This window comes from Saccopteryx leptura, chromosome 8 (assembly GCF_036850995.1).
Source record: "Saccopteryx leptura isolate mSacLep1 chromosome 8, mSacLep1_pri_phased_curated, whole genome shotgun sequence".
NCBI lineage: Eukaryota > Metazoa > Chordata > Mammalia > Chiroptera > Emballonuridae > Saccopteryx > Saccopteryx leptura.
Window position 1 is genome coordinate 8,187,570 of NC_089510.1, and position 13,825 is coordinate 8,201,394.

The 13,825-nt window shown below is 45.6% G+C and overlaps 1 protein-coding gene across 1 annotated transcript in view; it reads right to left on the reverse strand.

The window, feature by feature from the left end:
• The window catches only part of MED12L (mediator complex subunit 12L), a 363,243-nt gene that overhangs the window by 16,663 nt on the left and 332,755 nt on the right, over positions 1-13,825 (reverse strand). The window contains exons 40-43 of the mRNA XM_066347273.1: positions 11,846-11,935; positions 9,958-10,187; positions 7,558-7,714; positions 5,336-5,422 (exon numbers count right to left, since the gene is read on the reverse strand). Coding sequence (XP_066203370.1) covers positions 5,336-5,422; positions 7,558-7,714; positions 9,958-10,187; positions 11,846-11,935 — 564 coding nt within the window. The remainder of the gene's footprint in view (positions 1-5,335; positions 5,423-7,557; positions 7,715-9,957; positions 10,188-11,845; positions 11,936-13,825) is intronic.

A 13,825-nucleotide genomic window follows, 5' to 3' on the forward strand; every position in this document is an offset into this window, starting at 1 on the left:
ATAGTGCGCTGTCAAAATGGGACGTGTGCTCAAGGCAGCGTTTAAAGGAAACTGCAGCTTAAACAACAAAGCCGTAAAAGTCTACTGTGGATTTTACTCTCAGTAAGAATGCTGAAATGGAATGTTTGTTTCTCCAGGATTACTCTTCTACTAGCACAACAGGGAAATTCGATTAATGTGCTCTAGCTAGCAACCAGCTGAATCCCTGGGATAGAAACATTGTAGCTAGTAAGTGAAATACCACTTACCGCACTGAAAACACTGAAAGCGTCAACACTCTCTTAGAAGTCAAAATTGAACAAGTTTGACATCTATTTTTCCCACACAATAAATTTATTATTTATGAAACTATTAGATGAGTAAAAAGATATCAAATTTTCTGAAATATGCTTTAATTCTAGTGTGAAGTGGACAGTCTCCTTTAAATTCTGCATAACCTGATCCTCTACTTCAAATTATCATTCAGTTTAAAGAGAAATCCTCCCTAGCCCTATAAATTTAACTTTGTGATCGAATCAAATATATTTTTTAATATACAAAATAACTATGTATTTCAGGTACCTGATATTAATATTCGTTTATGTACCATGATTAAGAATAAAAATAATTTTATATCCTTAATATTTTATACATATCCCACATATTACATTATTATTTTTAAAAGTTACTCATTTTAGAGAGAGAGGAAGTAGGAGAGAGAGACAGAAACATCGATCTGTTTCTATATGTGTCCTGACCAGGGATCGAACCTGCAACCTTTGCATATCAGGACCATGCTCTGACCAACCGAGCTATCTGGTCAGGGCTACATTATAAACTAACTAAAATAATGTTTAATAATCAAGGATAAAGGGTAAAAGAGAAAGATTAATGAAAATAGTGTTAATGTCTGCTTAATTTCAGATGTCAATCCAATTCAATTTTTTGTTAAAATTACTATTTTATAAAGACATGTACCTATAAATTAAAGTCAACATTTTTGAAAAGCAAACACTCTTAAGATGGCAGTTACACATCTGTGTGACTAAGTAGATAGATTTTTTTAAGTACATAAAAATATATAGATTAAATAGAAATAAATTCTATATAAATGTATATATAAATTTTATGTGAGCCACAAATATGTCCACATTTCCTATATATTTATTTACATATATAAATCAAAGGTTAAGAAACAGCTAAAAATGTACAATGCCATAATGTTATATACTCAAAAGTAATAAAATCAATCCTACATTTAATGTTTGATTTTTCTGTTGTTATTAAAGTAGGTATTATGTAACCATTTCCATATTAGAAATGGCTAGCCAAGAAAGTTATAATTTTCAAATTAATGGGTTCCTTATAATTGTTAGTTAAGTGCTCATTTGTGAATTTGCATTAAATCTCTGAAAAGGTATAGTTATATTTACCCCCTCCCTGTTTTTCTTATAATCTGTGCTGCTAATGTGAGCATTACAGCTAAGTCTTTGTTTTAAATTAGAACGAACAAAAAGGCTAAGGATTTGCCAGTCAACATGAAATACTCTAAATAGTCAACCTGACGAGATCTGTATCTCTTGGCCCTCTGTCCAAGTACCGCCAGAATACTTGTATGCAGAAACAAAAGCTAAGGGCAACCGTCAGCTCTCTGCCTGCCTCATATACCAATATACCTAGTGGGAAGTGAACTACTAAATTGCCAAATTTAATCTAATTGAAGGATTCCAGAATACTGGGTAAAACCGGAGGAAATATTTAAAGTATTCTCAGTGGTTGCTCATTTTAAATTCAAAGAATCAGAAGTTAGGCTTGATATTTAAAACACAACTTAGGGACAGACAGACAAATCTGTAAGAAAAGAAAACTCTTATTTAAACTAGAATACCAATTATTAAATGCAGAAAAAATAAGAGTTACCAAATCATCATCTGCCCCTGCCACGTAAAAAGGGATTTAGGCAAGAATAATTTTAATTTATGCTTTATAATTTAAAATTTTAATTTATAATATTCACACGAGTGGGTGAAATCTAATGAGTATAAGAATAAATTAGGTTATATCAAACATCCCCATGAGTTATTTATTATTTATAATAGGCAAATCAATAACTTTACAGTTAAGAAATCTATTGGATCAACTAAACACAGAAACTAAAGCAATATCACCGATAATGTTTATCCTGATACGATACACTGAGAAAGACACAATGTCACCTCTATTTCTGCCAGAAATAGATAATCTGAAGCTAATCATGAGGAAACATCAGACAAATCAAACTGAGTAACTTTCTACAAAAGCCCAGTCACCTCAAAAAAAAATTCAATGTAATGTTGTGAAGACAAAAAAACAAACAAAAAGCTGAACTGCAACATACATAAAAGCTAAATGCAAAGTGTGACCCGGGATCAGGAAAATACCTGCAATGAAGGACACTGTTGCTATTATTAGTGCAATTGGCACAATTTGCAAAAGATGTATAGATAGTAGTACTCCATCAATGTTACCAAGTTCCTGATCTTAATGGTACCAAGATTTGTAGGAGACTATCCTTGTTGTTGAAAACACACTGAAGTATTTGGAGTCAAGGGGCATAAACATGCAATTTACTCAAGTGTACAGATGAGAAAGAAAGTGTCTATGTGTGTAGAGATAGAGAATAATAAAACAAATGTGGTGAAATGTTAATAATTAGTGAATCTGGGTGACTCGTTTATGGCAATACTTTGTATTATTCTTGTAAGTCTTCTGTTAGATTGAAATTATTCCAAAATGATGAGTTGTATCTTGTTCTTAGGCAGAAGTCAGGTGGCAGTATCCCAGCCACAGGACTGCCTTCCCCGAGTGTAAGGAACCGTCAGCCAGCCCCTGCTACAGACAGGTGAAGGTTTCTATATTGCTCTGCTTGGAAAGGGTTTGGAAGGTGGATTAATAAAAAAAGATGCATTAAAAAAAAATCAGAGCTTAAAAAAACTAGATTCATGATAAAGAAGAATTTCCTTGAAAATGGAGATCAAACTGACCAAAGCTGAGGCTTGTCAAATGAATGTGGAATGTTCTATTCTGGTCGGCCACGTCCCCTTAGCAGTCCTCCTTGTGCGTGACCAGACCTTGACCACCTAACAACTCGGATCCCTCCTGATGTACTTACTATACTGGCCATACTGTCCCTTCTGTATTACAAGTCGTGAAACCATCCACATTCAAATACTATTCTGAAAAGAGACCAGTTTCTCAAAGTGTAAGGCGTGTCGGGCAGCCAGCTCCTCCTAGGTAGTCCTCACGCACACAACTCACGTTGCTCAACTGCCTTCAGAGTGTATGTTTTCACAGGTATTTCCGCTATGGAGCAAATGACGTGACCATTGACAGTAATGATAAAATGTTCCCTTTTAGAATACATTTACATAAATAGAAAAAGAGAGCCCTGGCTGGTTGGCTCAGTGGTAGAGCGTTGGCCGGTGTGTGGATATCCTGGGTTTGATTCCTGTTCAGAGCACACAGGAGAAGCTACCATTAGCTTCTGCACCCCTCCCTCACCCCCTCCCCTCTCTCTCAATCCCTCTCATCCCTTCCTGCAGCCACGACTTGATTGGTTCCAGAGCGTCGGACCAGGGCACTGAGGAGGGCTCCTTGGAGCCTCTGCCTCAGGTGCTAAAAATAGCTTGTTTGTAAGCATGGCCCCAGATGGGCAGAGCATTGGCCCCAGACGGGGGTTGTCAGGTGGATCCTGGTAGGGGTGCATCAGGGAGTCTGTCTGTCTATCTACCCTCCTCTCACTTGGAAAAGAAAAAAAAAAAAAGAAAATAACTTAATAAATAAATAAATAAATAGAAAAAGAAGCAATTTAAAGAAAAATAGTAGGTCAATAAAAAAGCAGGTACATGGCATCTGTAAAAGTATAGCAAATTACTGAGGTTTGGAAAATGTTCACTGATGCTGCTATGCACACCTCATTTCAAAATCTGGTTTACAGGCCCTGGCCGGTTGGCTCAGTGGTAGAGCGTCGGCCTGGCGTGCGGGGGACCTGGGTTCGATTCCCGGCCAGGGCACATAGGAGAAGCGCCCATTTGCTTCTCCACCCCTCCGCCACGCTTTCCTCTCTGTCTCTCTCTTCCCCTCCTGCAGCCGAGGCTCCATTGGAGCAAGGATGGCCCGGGCACTGGGGATGGCTCCTTGGCCTCTGCCCCAGGCGCTAGAGTGGCTCTGGTCGCGGCAGAGCAACGCCCCAGAGGGGCAGAGCGTTGCCCCCTGGTGGGCAGAGCGTTGCCCCCTGGTGGGCGTGCCGGGTGGATCCCGGTCGGGCGCATGCGGGGGTCTGTCTGACTGTCTCTCCCCGTTTCCAGCTTCAGAAAAAGAAAAAAAAAAAATCTGGTTTACAAAGCTAGAGAAGTAAACTACACAGCTATGAATTACCTGAAAGTTCTGGTAGCACATGCTGGAACCAGTATTTCTTTTTCTTTTTTTGACAGAGACAGAGAGAGTCAGAGAGAGGAACAGACAGTGAAACCAGTAGTTCTTTTACATCCAGAAAAATAATATTTCAGAAAGTGCTCTCATGTTTTTCTTTTTGAGATTATACTAAAAATTCCAAGTGAGATCATCTTCTTTACATAGCTATAGTAAATTATTTTAACATTATTTAGAAATAAAAAAAAACCTCTTTGGCCCTGGCCGGTTGGCTCAGCGGTAGAGCGTCGGCCTAGCGTGCGGAGGACCCGGGTTCGATTCCCGGCCAGGGCACACAGGAGAAGCGCCCATTTGCTTCTCCACCCCTCCCCCTCTCCTTCCTCTCTGTCTCTCTCTTCCCCTCCCGCAGCCAAGGCTCCATTGGAGCAAAGATGGCCCGGGCGCTGGGGATGGCTCTGTGGCCTCTGCCTCAGGCGCTAGAGTGGCTCTGGTCGCAACATGGCGATGCTCAGGATGGGCAGAGCATCGCCCCCTGGTGGGCAGAGCGTCGCCCCTGGTGGGCGTGCCGGGTGGATCCCGGTCGGGCACATGCGGGAGTCTGTCTGACTGTCTCTCCCTGTTTCCAGCTTCAGAAAAATGAAAAAAAAAAAACAAAAAAAACCTCTTTGTGTCTGAATATAAATATTTTAGTCCGTAGGGATGTCTGGAAAAACTTGAAGACGAAAAATGGTACAACCTACTGAACCCTAAATATTTCCTTATAGCTTTCTATAAAAACTAACCTATTGAACCCGACGTCAACGCAGTCCCACTCCGCTCAGTGCTGGGGAGACCGCGAGGGTGTCCTCGGGCTGTTTTAATTTTTAACGATACTCTGAGGCATGGGAAACGGAGACAGACGGGAAAGACAGGGGCCCCGTGTCCGGCGTCAGAGCGGCGGCCTTACCAGAGGCTGCTGCGGCTGCACTGTCTGCAGACTGAGGGTCTGACTCGGGGGCTGCGCGGACGGCTGCGGCTGGGGGGCCTGCTGCATCTAGGAAGAAAGAGAGAGGGTTACATACTCAAGCAGAGGGGCTCACATCCCAGCCTCCTCTGCCCGGCCGCCTCGTGCTGAATTACATTGTTGCGACAGAAAGAACAGACAATGGCTCCTCTGTTGCTGCCTTGCCCAACATTGTTGCTGTTTCAAGGGCAAGGCCTAACCCTGCCTGCCGGGAGCCTTCCTGGACTGCTCGGACCCCAGGGACCTCGTCCTCTCCTCGGGCGTCCCAGCACTCCTGGCCCACGCGGCCCGCGCTGCCTCGGGACAGCCTCGGTATCTGCTGTGCTACTCCCTTCTCGCCATGCCCCCTGCATACAGTTCACCCCGTCTCCTACCACCCGGCTAGACACACACGGCTCAGGAGCTAGCTCCCCAAGCCCTGTGACAGCTGGGCCAACTCCTGGAGATGAGGACTGTTTTCAAGGAAGATAAACATGGAAATGAAGACAGAGGAGGAGGAAAGAGTGGAGGAAGGGGAGGTCTTGAAGAACTCTTGGAGATACAATTTTTTTTTCTTTAAAAAAAAAACAGGGAAGCTGTGGACATGGGAAGTTCTGGCATAATTTATGAGAATATCATAAAATGTGTCTGTGACAAAGTCAGCTCAGATACCTAATTCCCGGAAAACACTTCCAAGTCACCGAAGAAACAGAGAGAACACAGGAAAACACGAATAGGTGGTCTGTCTCAACAACCTTGCTAGCTTCCTCGCCCAGACACTTCCATCTTGGTGACAACCCACCAGACTTCTCTGCCTTTCCCAGCGTGGTCTGCATGCAACCCTCTAACCTATCTGTCCCCTCTCGGGCAAGGCAGTGACCAGCTGTTGCCAGACGGCACCTCCCCCTCAGCGACAACGCCCATGGCTGCGGAGCCCACGCAGAGACCTGGGCGGGGTCTCTCCCCACCTGCACACTGCCAGCTGGACTAGCAACACGGTGCTTACAATATGGGGCCAGTTTTCCGTGTGGCGCTCTGCGAACTCTTCCAAGAAAAAGGAATCAACCCAGCTTCATAGTTATTCATCTGTTCCTCTATGGACGAGGTCACTGAGAACGGAGTTAAGCCTCAACCTGATGTGAAAGCCAATCACTTCTTATCTCTAGGGAATGTGTTGTTAATGAAAAAAAATTACTAGATGGACGTGTTATGCTAATTGGGGTCAAAAGTGCCTATCGGCTTAATAAGAAAGGTTCTCAAAATTTGCAGTCTTAAAAAATAAAGAAAAAACACCAATGTAAGATAGAAAGTAGTAAATAATAATGCAATAACTTTTCTCAGTTATTTGAAAAGATAAACTTCTAAACCGAGGGAAACGTGGATGCTCAGCCCTTGACTGAGACGGGCAGGGTCTCTCTCGCCCCTTTCTGCTGGGCAGGCTTTCTTCCTCGCCGACCTCACGCCGAGGGGACGCCCCACGGGACCCCGGCTCCGCGAGAGTCCCCTTCTCTGGTGCTTGTTTCTCTCTTGGTAAAATACACAGTGACAATCACCTCAGGCTGGACTCTGGTCAGACTCGAGGACACTGGACAGACTCATCAGGCGGTCTCCCACCCAGCGACACAGGACAAGAATGTCCTGAGGGGAGGGACCCTGTTGCTAGAAGACTCGCGTTCTTTTCCTATAATAAAGGCTAGCTCTCCTGACTCTGTCAGAGTCCAGATGAACTGTCCCTTTGCGATAGTCCTCTTAGATGCTGCCAGCAACTTCGCACAGCCCAGAGGCGCTCCAGAAACTTCTTTGGATGACAGACCCCTCTAGAAATCTGATGAAAGCTCCAGACAGCTTTTTTTGTTTGTTTTTGTTTTTGAAACACACGTTAAGAAATTCCACATTCAAATTGCATGACCTCTAGTTCCACAGTGACGGAGTGAGCTGAGGCTTACGCTACCGAAACGAGGCATCGGGCTACTGTGAACCTGGGGGAGGGGGAGGGACCCTCCGCCTGCCGGGTGCCCAGAGGGAGGGAAACCCCGGCCAGGCGGACACGGAATCACGCCACCTTCAGTCCTGCTGTCAGATACTCAAGGGTTCCTGGGAATCGGCAACGCAAGCCTGACGTGCCGGTGATTTCTCGGGATAGCCGAGGGCCTGCCGCGTGGCGCCCTCCCCTCCCAGCCCGGTACCTGCGGGGGCCTCTGTGGCTGGCGCACCTGTGGCTGTCGGGGCCTCATCGGGTCCTGGGGCAGCGGCACGGAAGGCAGGTTCGGGTGCACGGGAGTCAGGACGGTGTCGACCCCTCCGCCTATCAGAGGGCTCTGCTGAAGGGACTGATGGTTCAGCCTGGGAGAGAAGAGCACACCTCGTCTCAGACCCAAGCAGGCCGCCAGGTTGTCATTGGTGCCACGAGCAAGCACATGGCACAGACTAAAGGAGAAATGACTGTGTTCAACAATTACTCGTACAATTCAGATGCAACAAAGGCCAGTGATCAAGATAATTTGGATTCCCAGGAACAGATGGGATCACTTGGAAATAAAACAAACAAGCATGCTTACTACTTAAGAAAAAACTGCAATCATGTATAATTTACTTTTTAAAAAACTTAACAGTTTTTGGTACTAAGTGGCATGAACTGAGCCTAGTTCCGGAGTAGGCAGTGTGGCAGAAGTCTGAAAGGTGTGATGTCACCACGGCAGCCCTCTGAGATCAGGGCTCTCGTCCTGCCCCCTCTAGAACCGACTCAGCGGAGAGCTAGAGAAATGAGGTACCAAAGGCGCTCAGACAGCAAGTGGCACAGGCAGGATTCAAATCCAGGACTCTTGGGCTTTAAAGTTCCAATTACTAGGCAATAGGCAATGCGACCAGTTATTAGAAAAATACTGAATAGAAGGCATGTTTTCCAATTTTATTTTCCCAAATGTGCCGCCAATATCCTTGCCAACTTTCCAAACCGTGATTACTTGGAGTTGACATGCAACCATAATGCGAAGCTGCTCTCCAATATCCCACAAAATTCTCCACGAAACTTAGTTCTTCCAGATCAGCACCACCCCACAGAACTTTCCAGGAGGACTGACCTGGTCTAGACCTGCACTGTCCACCAGCCACCAGCCACCAGGACGAGCTGTATGGTTTTTAGGTCTCAGTGCAAAGTAAAACTGCAAGTCTTACTGATCAAAAATTAGAATTTTGCCCCTCACCAGTTAGCTCAGTCAGAGCATCGTCCCGAAACACCAAGGATCCGGGTTCGATCCCTGGTCAGGGCACAAATGGGAAGCAACCAATGAACGCGCAGCTAAGTTGAACGACAAATGAGTCCTTCTCTCTCTCTCTCTCTAAAAATCAATCAATCAAAAAGATTAGAAGTTCAAGAGGGTGACAACAGAGTATTAAATCAAATGTGGGCCCTTCTAACATGGCAAGCTGTGTGATTATACTGGCCACACATCTCCGAGGCTGGCCCCCCTGGCTACGGGCCACTGGACTGAGGAACTAAGTTTTTAATTTAACTTGGTCTAAAATTACATAGCTACATGCGGCTGATGGCTACCATAATGGACAGCGAAGTTCTCCAATATGCCTAAGGGGTCTGTCTGATCGAAGCAAGAACTGAAAATAGGTCTTTCACAACCCAGCTTTGCCAACCATGCCTGAAGGGAGAATGGTAAAAATGAAGGTTTCACAAAAGTCTGACAGGCACCGTGCACAGCTGTAATCATCAACTTTCTGGCTTTGATCAACATATTCTAGTAAGGCACTGCTTCAACATTTTTATTTTTCAATTTTTATTTATTGATTTTAGCGAGAGAGGAATGGAGAGAGACAGGAACATCGAGCTGCTCCAATAAGTGCCGTGACTGGGGGCTGAACCTGCAAGCTCTGTGCTTTGGGATGATACTCTAACCAACTGAGCCATTTGACCACAGCAACATTTTTTTTTATTTAAACATTTTTAGCCAAAAAACCTTTTTGAAAAGAGGGGAAAAGAAAGCACACTAGAACTAATGTAGTGATATCATCTAAATATATTACACCCATACTGTGGAAGATGTGAATCAAATTAGAGGGCCCCTGAATGAAATAAACAAGATGGCCAATTGCTTATTTTGAATCTCTATCAGGGGTTCTGTCCAGTTGGCTTAGCGGTAGAGCTTTGGCCCAATGTGTGGAAGTTCCGTGTTTGACTCCTGGCCACGGCACAGAGGAGAAGGGCCCATCTGCTTCTCCACCTTCCCCCTCCTGCAGCCATGGCTCATTCGAGCTAGTTGGCTCTGGGTGCTGAGGATGGTACCATGGTCTCACCTCAGGCACTAAAATAGCTCCGTTACAGAGCAACGGCCCAAGATGGGCAGAGCATCGCCTCATAGGGAGCTTGCTGGGTGGATCTGGTTAGGGCGCATGCGGGAGTCTGTCTCTCTGCCTCCCTGCCTCTCACTTAATAATAAAAAAAAAATCTCTATCTCGGTGCTCCTAAAAATAAGATGACCTGATGCAAATCACACGTGGATATACAAGTCCAGGAAAACAACACAAAGTGGCACGCCCGGAAGGAGCGTCACCAAGAACAGTGTCTAGCAGGTCACCTCTGAGAGCCAGTCAAGGGCTGCAGGTACGCCGACGCCTGCTGCTGCACATAGCCGCTCGGGGGCTGCTGCATCTGCCGGAGCCGCTCCACGAGCGCGGGGCTGGAGTGCGCGGCCGCGTGGGCCCTGGAGCTGTAGCCGGGGGACAGGACCACGCCGCCGGCCGGCTGCTGCGGGCTCTGCTGCAGCGGCACCTGCGCGCCGTACATCGTGTAGCCCTGGGGCATGGTCTGCGGGCGGCACAAGGAACAGAGGAAATGTTTTCATTCAGCACGCTCTCTACTGCTAAGACACTCGGGGGATGAACAAACCAGCAGGAGCCCCCTGAAACCCACCACTCTCAGATATGCTCACAACGTAAGTTATGAAGAGGTCAGCCATGGAGGCAGAGAGCTACAGGGACTGGTTATAGAATGATGTACCAGAAAACACAACTGAAAAAAAAACACATTAAAAAAAGAAGCCTCATTCGTTAAGAGATTAGTTTTAAGGGTCAGGTGCTCATTTTGAAACACAGCTTGATTCTTAGAGTCAAGTGTTTGTACCTTTTATGAACAGACAACATCAGCGTTCAGAGGTCCCAACTGTCATTACGTCATCTCAAAATTACTCAGAAGAGCTACCCCCTGCTCATGTAAGTGAAAACAATGGCGTACACTTTCCTCACAGGTGACCACATCCCCTTGAATCTGATGAATGTGCCTGCAGCAACTACGAGTTATAAAAAAAAACCCAAATAAAATAATTCCTACCTTCCCAGAGTAAGGATGTAACTGATGACTACTCAAAGTCCGTCAGTCCTGGTTGGACTGTAACCCATTTCAGCGCGGGACCAATCGTCCGATTCTTAGTTCCCCACGCAATATTCACGCCCACGTGACTATGTCTCTAAATCTTGGTATCTAGTGTAAATGAACACCCTGAGGTCCTGCTGGGTCACTGTCTGTACTTCCTAGACTAGAATGCTGATTACGGTCCAACAGGACTGCCGTTCAAACCCTCAGAGCACACATTTTAAGGTCGTGCAGTGGGCTCTGACCTGGAAGACGGAGCAATAATGGATAAGGGGCTTCCAGCAGGCAGCTCGGATGGAGCCATGCTGTGGGGCTCAGTGCCTGGGAAGGCCCCCCTGGCTCTCCTGGCAGCTGTGGACACACTATCAACTCCTCGCCCCACCGGGCTGTCTTGCCGACATCCCGGCTCCTGATTATGGGTAGGGGGTGGGGTACAGAGTGAAAGTATACGGATACAGGAAAAACAAAAGTATTAGAAGAAAACAGCCCCAGGCCCACTTTACACTGAGGCAAGTCCAGTCTGTGGGGCAGCTGCTGTGCGCCCGGGCAGCAGAGCACACACAGCGCACGGGTCTTAAATGCTCGCAGTGCCCCCTCGCCGTCATGGGGAAGGGAGCTGAGATCAGAGCGACTTGCACGGTGTGACGCAGCCAGGAGGCTGCCAAGGGTCTTGCCAGGTCTGATTCCAGAGCCAGTATCTTCCTGCTGTACCAGACTCCTCTTTGAAGCTATTTTTGAATGTGATACATTCAATCATGTCTTACATCATGTATATTATAACATAAGTACGTTGGCATTTCAATACCTACAGTCATCATTGACAGAAGTTTGGATTTATCTGTGTTGCCAATTCAAGAATTTCCAAAATGTTGTGTGTTCTCTAAATTCATTAGTCCTGAGACTTGTTCAGTAATCACTGGTAATGCTTCTTTTGAAATGTCATACTTACAATCTATCAGCAGAAGGAGTAATTAAGTTCTAGACCCCATCATGGAGTTGACACCCTATTAACTTGGTTGCCCACTTCAAATAAAGAGACCAAGCCCCCCGCCCCGCCCCGCCCCTCACAGCATCTGTGAAGCCAATGTGGGTACCTGTGCTTGCTGCAGCCCTGGGTACTGGGGGGGCTGAGGGGCGGGCCGTACTTGTGCAGCAAAGAGAGCAGCCTGGTCCCCTGGCTGGCCCTGGAAAACAAAGCCAAGGCCAAGTCTTGATCACAACAGCGAGGGCTTGACACAAGCTCCCAGCCACCCACCCCCATGACCCATGACCCCAAACGTCATTATGTGAATACACAACTTGCAGGTTTCCAAACTGCATTAAATGTGATTTCTCACCAATTTCCTATGTGACTAGAGACTGTTGAGCTTACTATGTCTTCCCAAGAAAGAAGACAGATGCCCCCAATGATAGAGCACATAGACATAGATACAAGCTACCAACCCCGATGGTCTGCTCATGAGAGAGGTCGAGACTGTTCCTGTGTCCCGCAGGGCACCGATGTCACTCTAGAGCAGGGGTCTCAAACTCGTGGCCCGCGGGCCGCATGCGGCCCGCCAAACAATTTTGTGTGGCCCGCAGACTGTTTTCAACTGCAGTGAGAAAAGTGTTGCGTAACAGTTGCCTTTTGTAGACCTAGTGTGGCCCGCCGAATGGCTGTGATCTTGCTTTGTGGCCCACATGCTGAGTTGAGTTTGAGACCCCTGCTCTAGAGTATGGTCATGAGGCCCTGACTGTGACATCTGAAACCACAGAGCCACACCACCCTGTGCCTATCAGAAAAGAGCATGTGTGGGACATCCAAAGGCCACATATCAACTTCATAACATCTTAACAAAGTTTCTTTCTAGTGACCTAAAATATGCCTATTTAGCTATGTATTCAATGGATGAATTTGGTATCTCCTATGACTCTAATAATCAACTAATAGATAATCAATACAAATTTATAAATTAACAGCAAATACAACTCTAACCAAGTACAATATAAAATAGAACCAATTAATATCTGTTCAACTGTCTTCATCTAATACATTTTTGCTTTAGGAAAGTAAGTATCTTCCTAAAATCAGTATGCGGGTTATGTTTGGCGTCGAGAGCTTGCAGCATTAGCCACAGGAAGAGGTCCGACTTCGGACCATACCATCCCTAGGGTCTTTCAGGACTTAGTAATAGAGGACTTTCAAGACTAATGATAAAGAACGGGGTGTGTTCTAGGATATTTTACTATTGTTTTATATAATGGATGTCTTCTTTTTTTTAAAGTGCTAAGTTATAGTAATATAAAACATTTTCATCTTCTTAGAAAGCAGTATAGATATTTGTAACAGGGAGAGAGGGACAACCATATAACTTAGGATTTATTAAGTATCTATTATATGCCGGGACTGGGCTTCTTGCTCTTCTCCCTGTTGCCTGACGGGACCTCAGAAGGGGGCATCATCCCCGTGTCCTCGGTGAGGAGAAGCCCGGCTTCAAAGCATGTAAGCAGCTCAGTGAGTTTGCTCAGCCAGACCTGGCCAAGCCGTTATCTGAACTGAACTCAGGGAGTCTGACTGCTCAGTCCAGGACTCTGTCCACCAAGATGAGATGTTTCTGTATGTGACACCAAGAATGAAAATATTCAAAACCTCATTTGGTGCACATTAGTTAGACATCCATAGCCTCTTAAACTCACTCCAATAAATAAGCAAAAGGAACATCTCTACTGAGACTTATTTAAAAATATTGAAATAAATCATATACTCCAGAGAGTAAAGCCTTTCTCCGATCCCCACATAAAATCGCAAGGGGCACTGAAGAACGCCAGCCTTCTCTAGGGTGCCTACCCATCCATCCATGGGCCAAACACCAACTTCTGAGAGTATCTATTGTTGTATCTGTACATAACACCCTCAGCAAGCATCTCACTTTCCAAAACAGGGTACCGGTAACATACCTTTAGCCTGCAGCTGATTAACTGAAGTGCAATTAGATCTCTATCTGCTTCTGTCTAAGAAAAATTGCCCCAATTCCCTCTATGAGAACCCATGTCATGGCAGTGTGGCCCTTGGGAGCCTACAACTATTGCCCCAA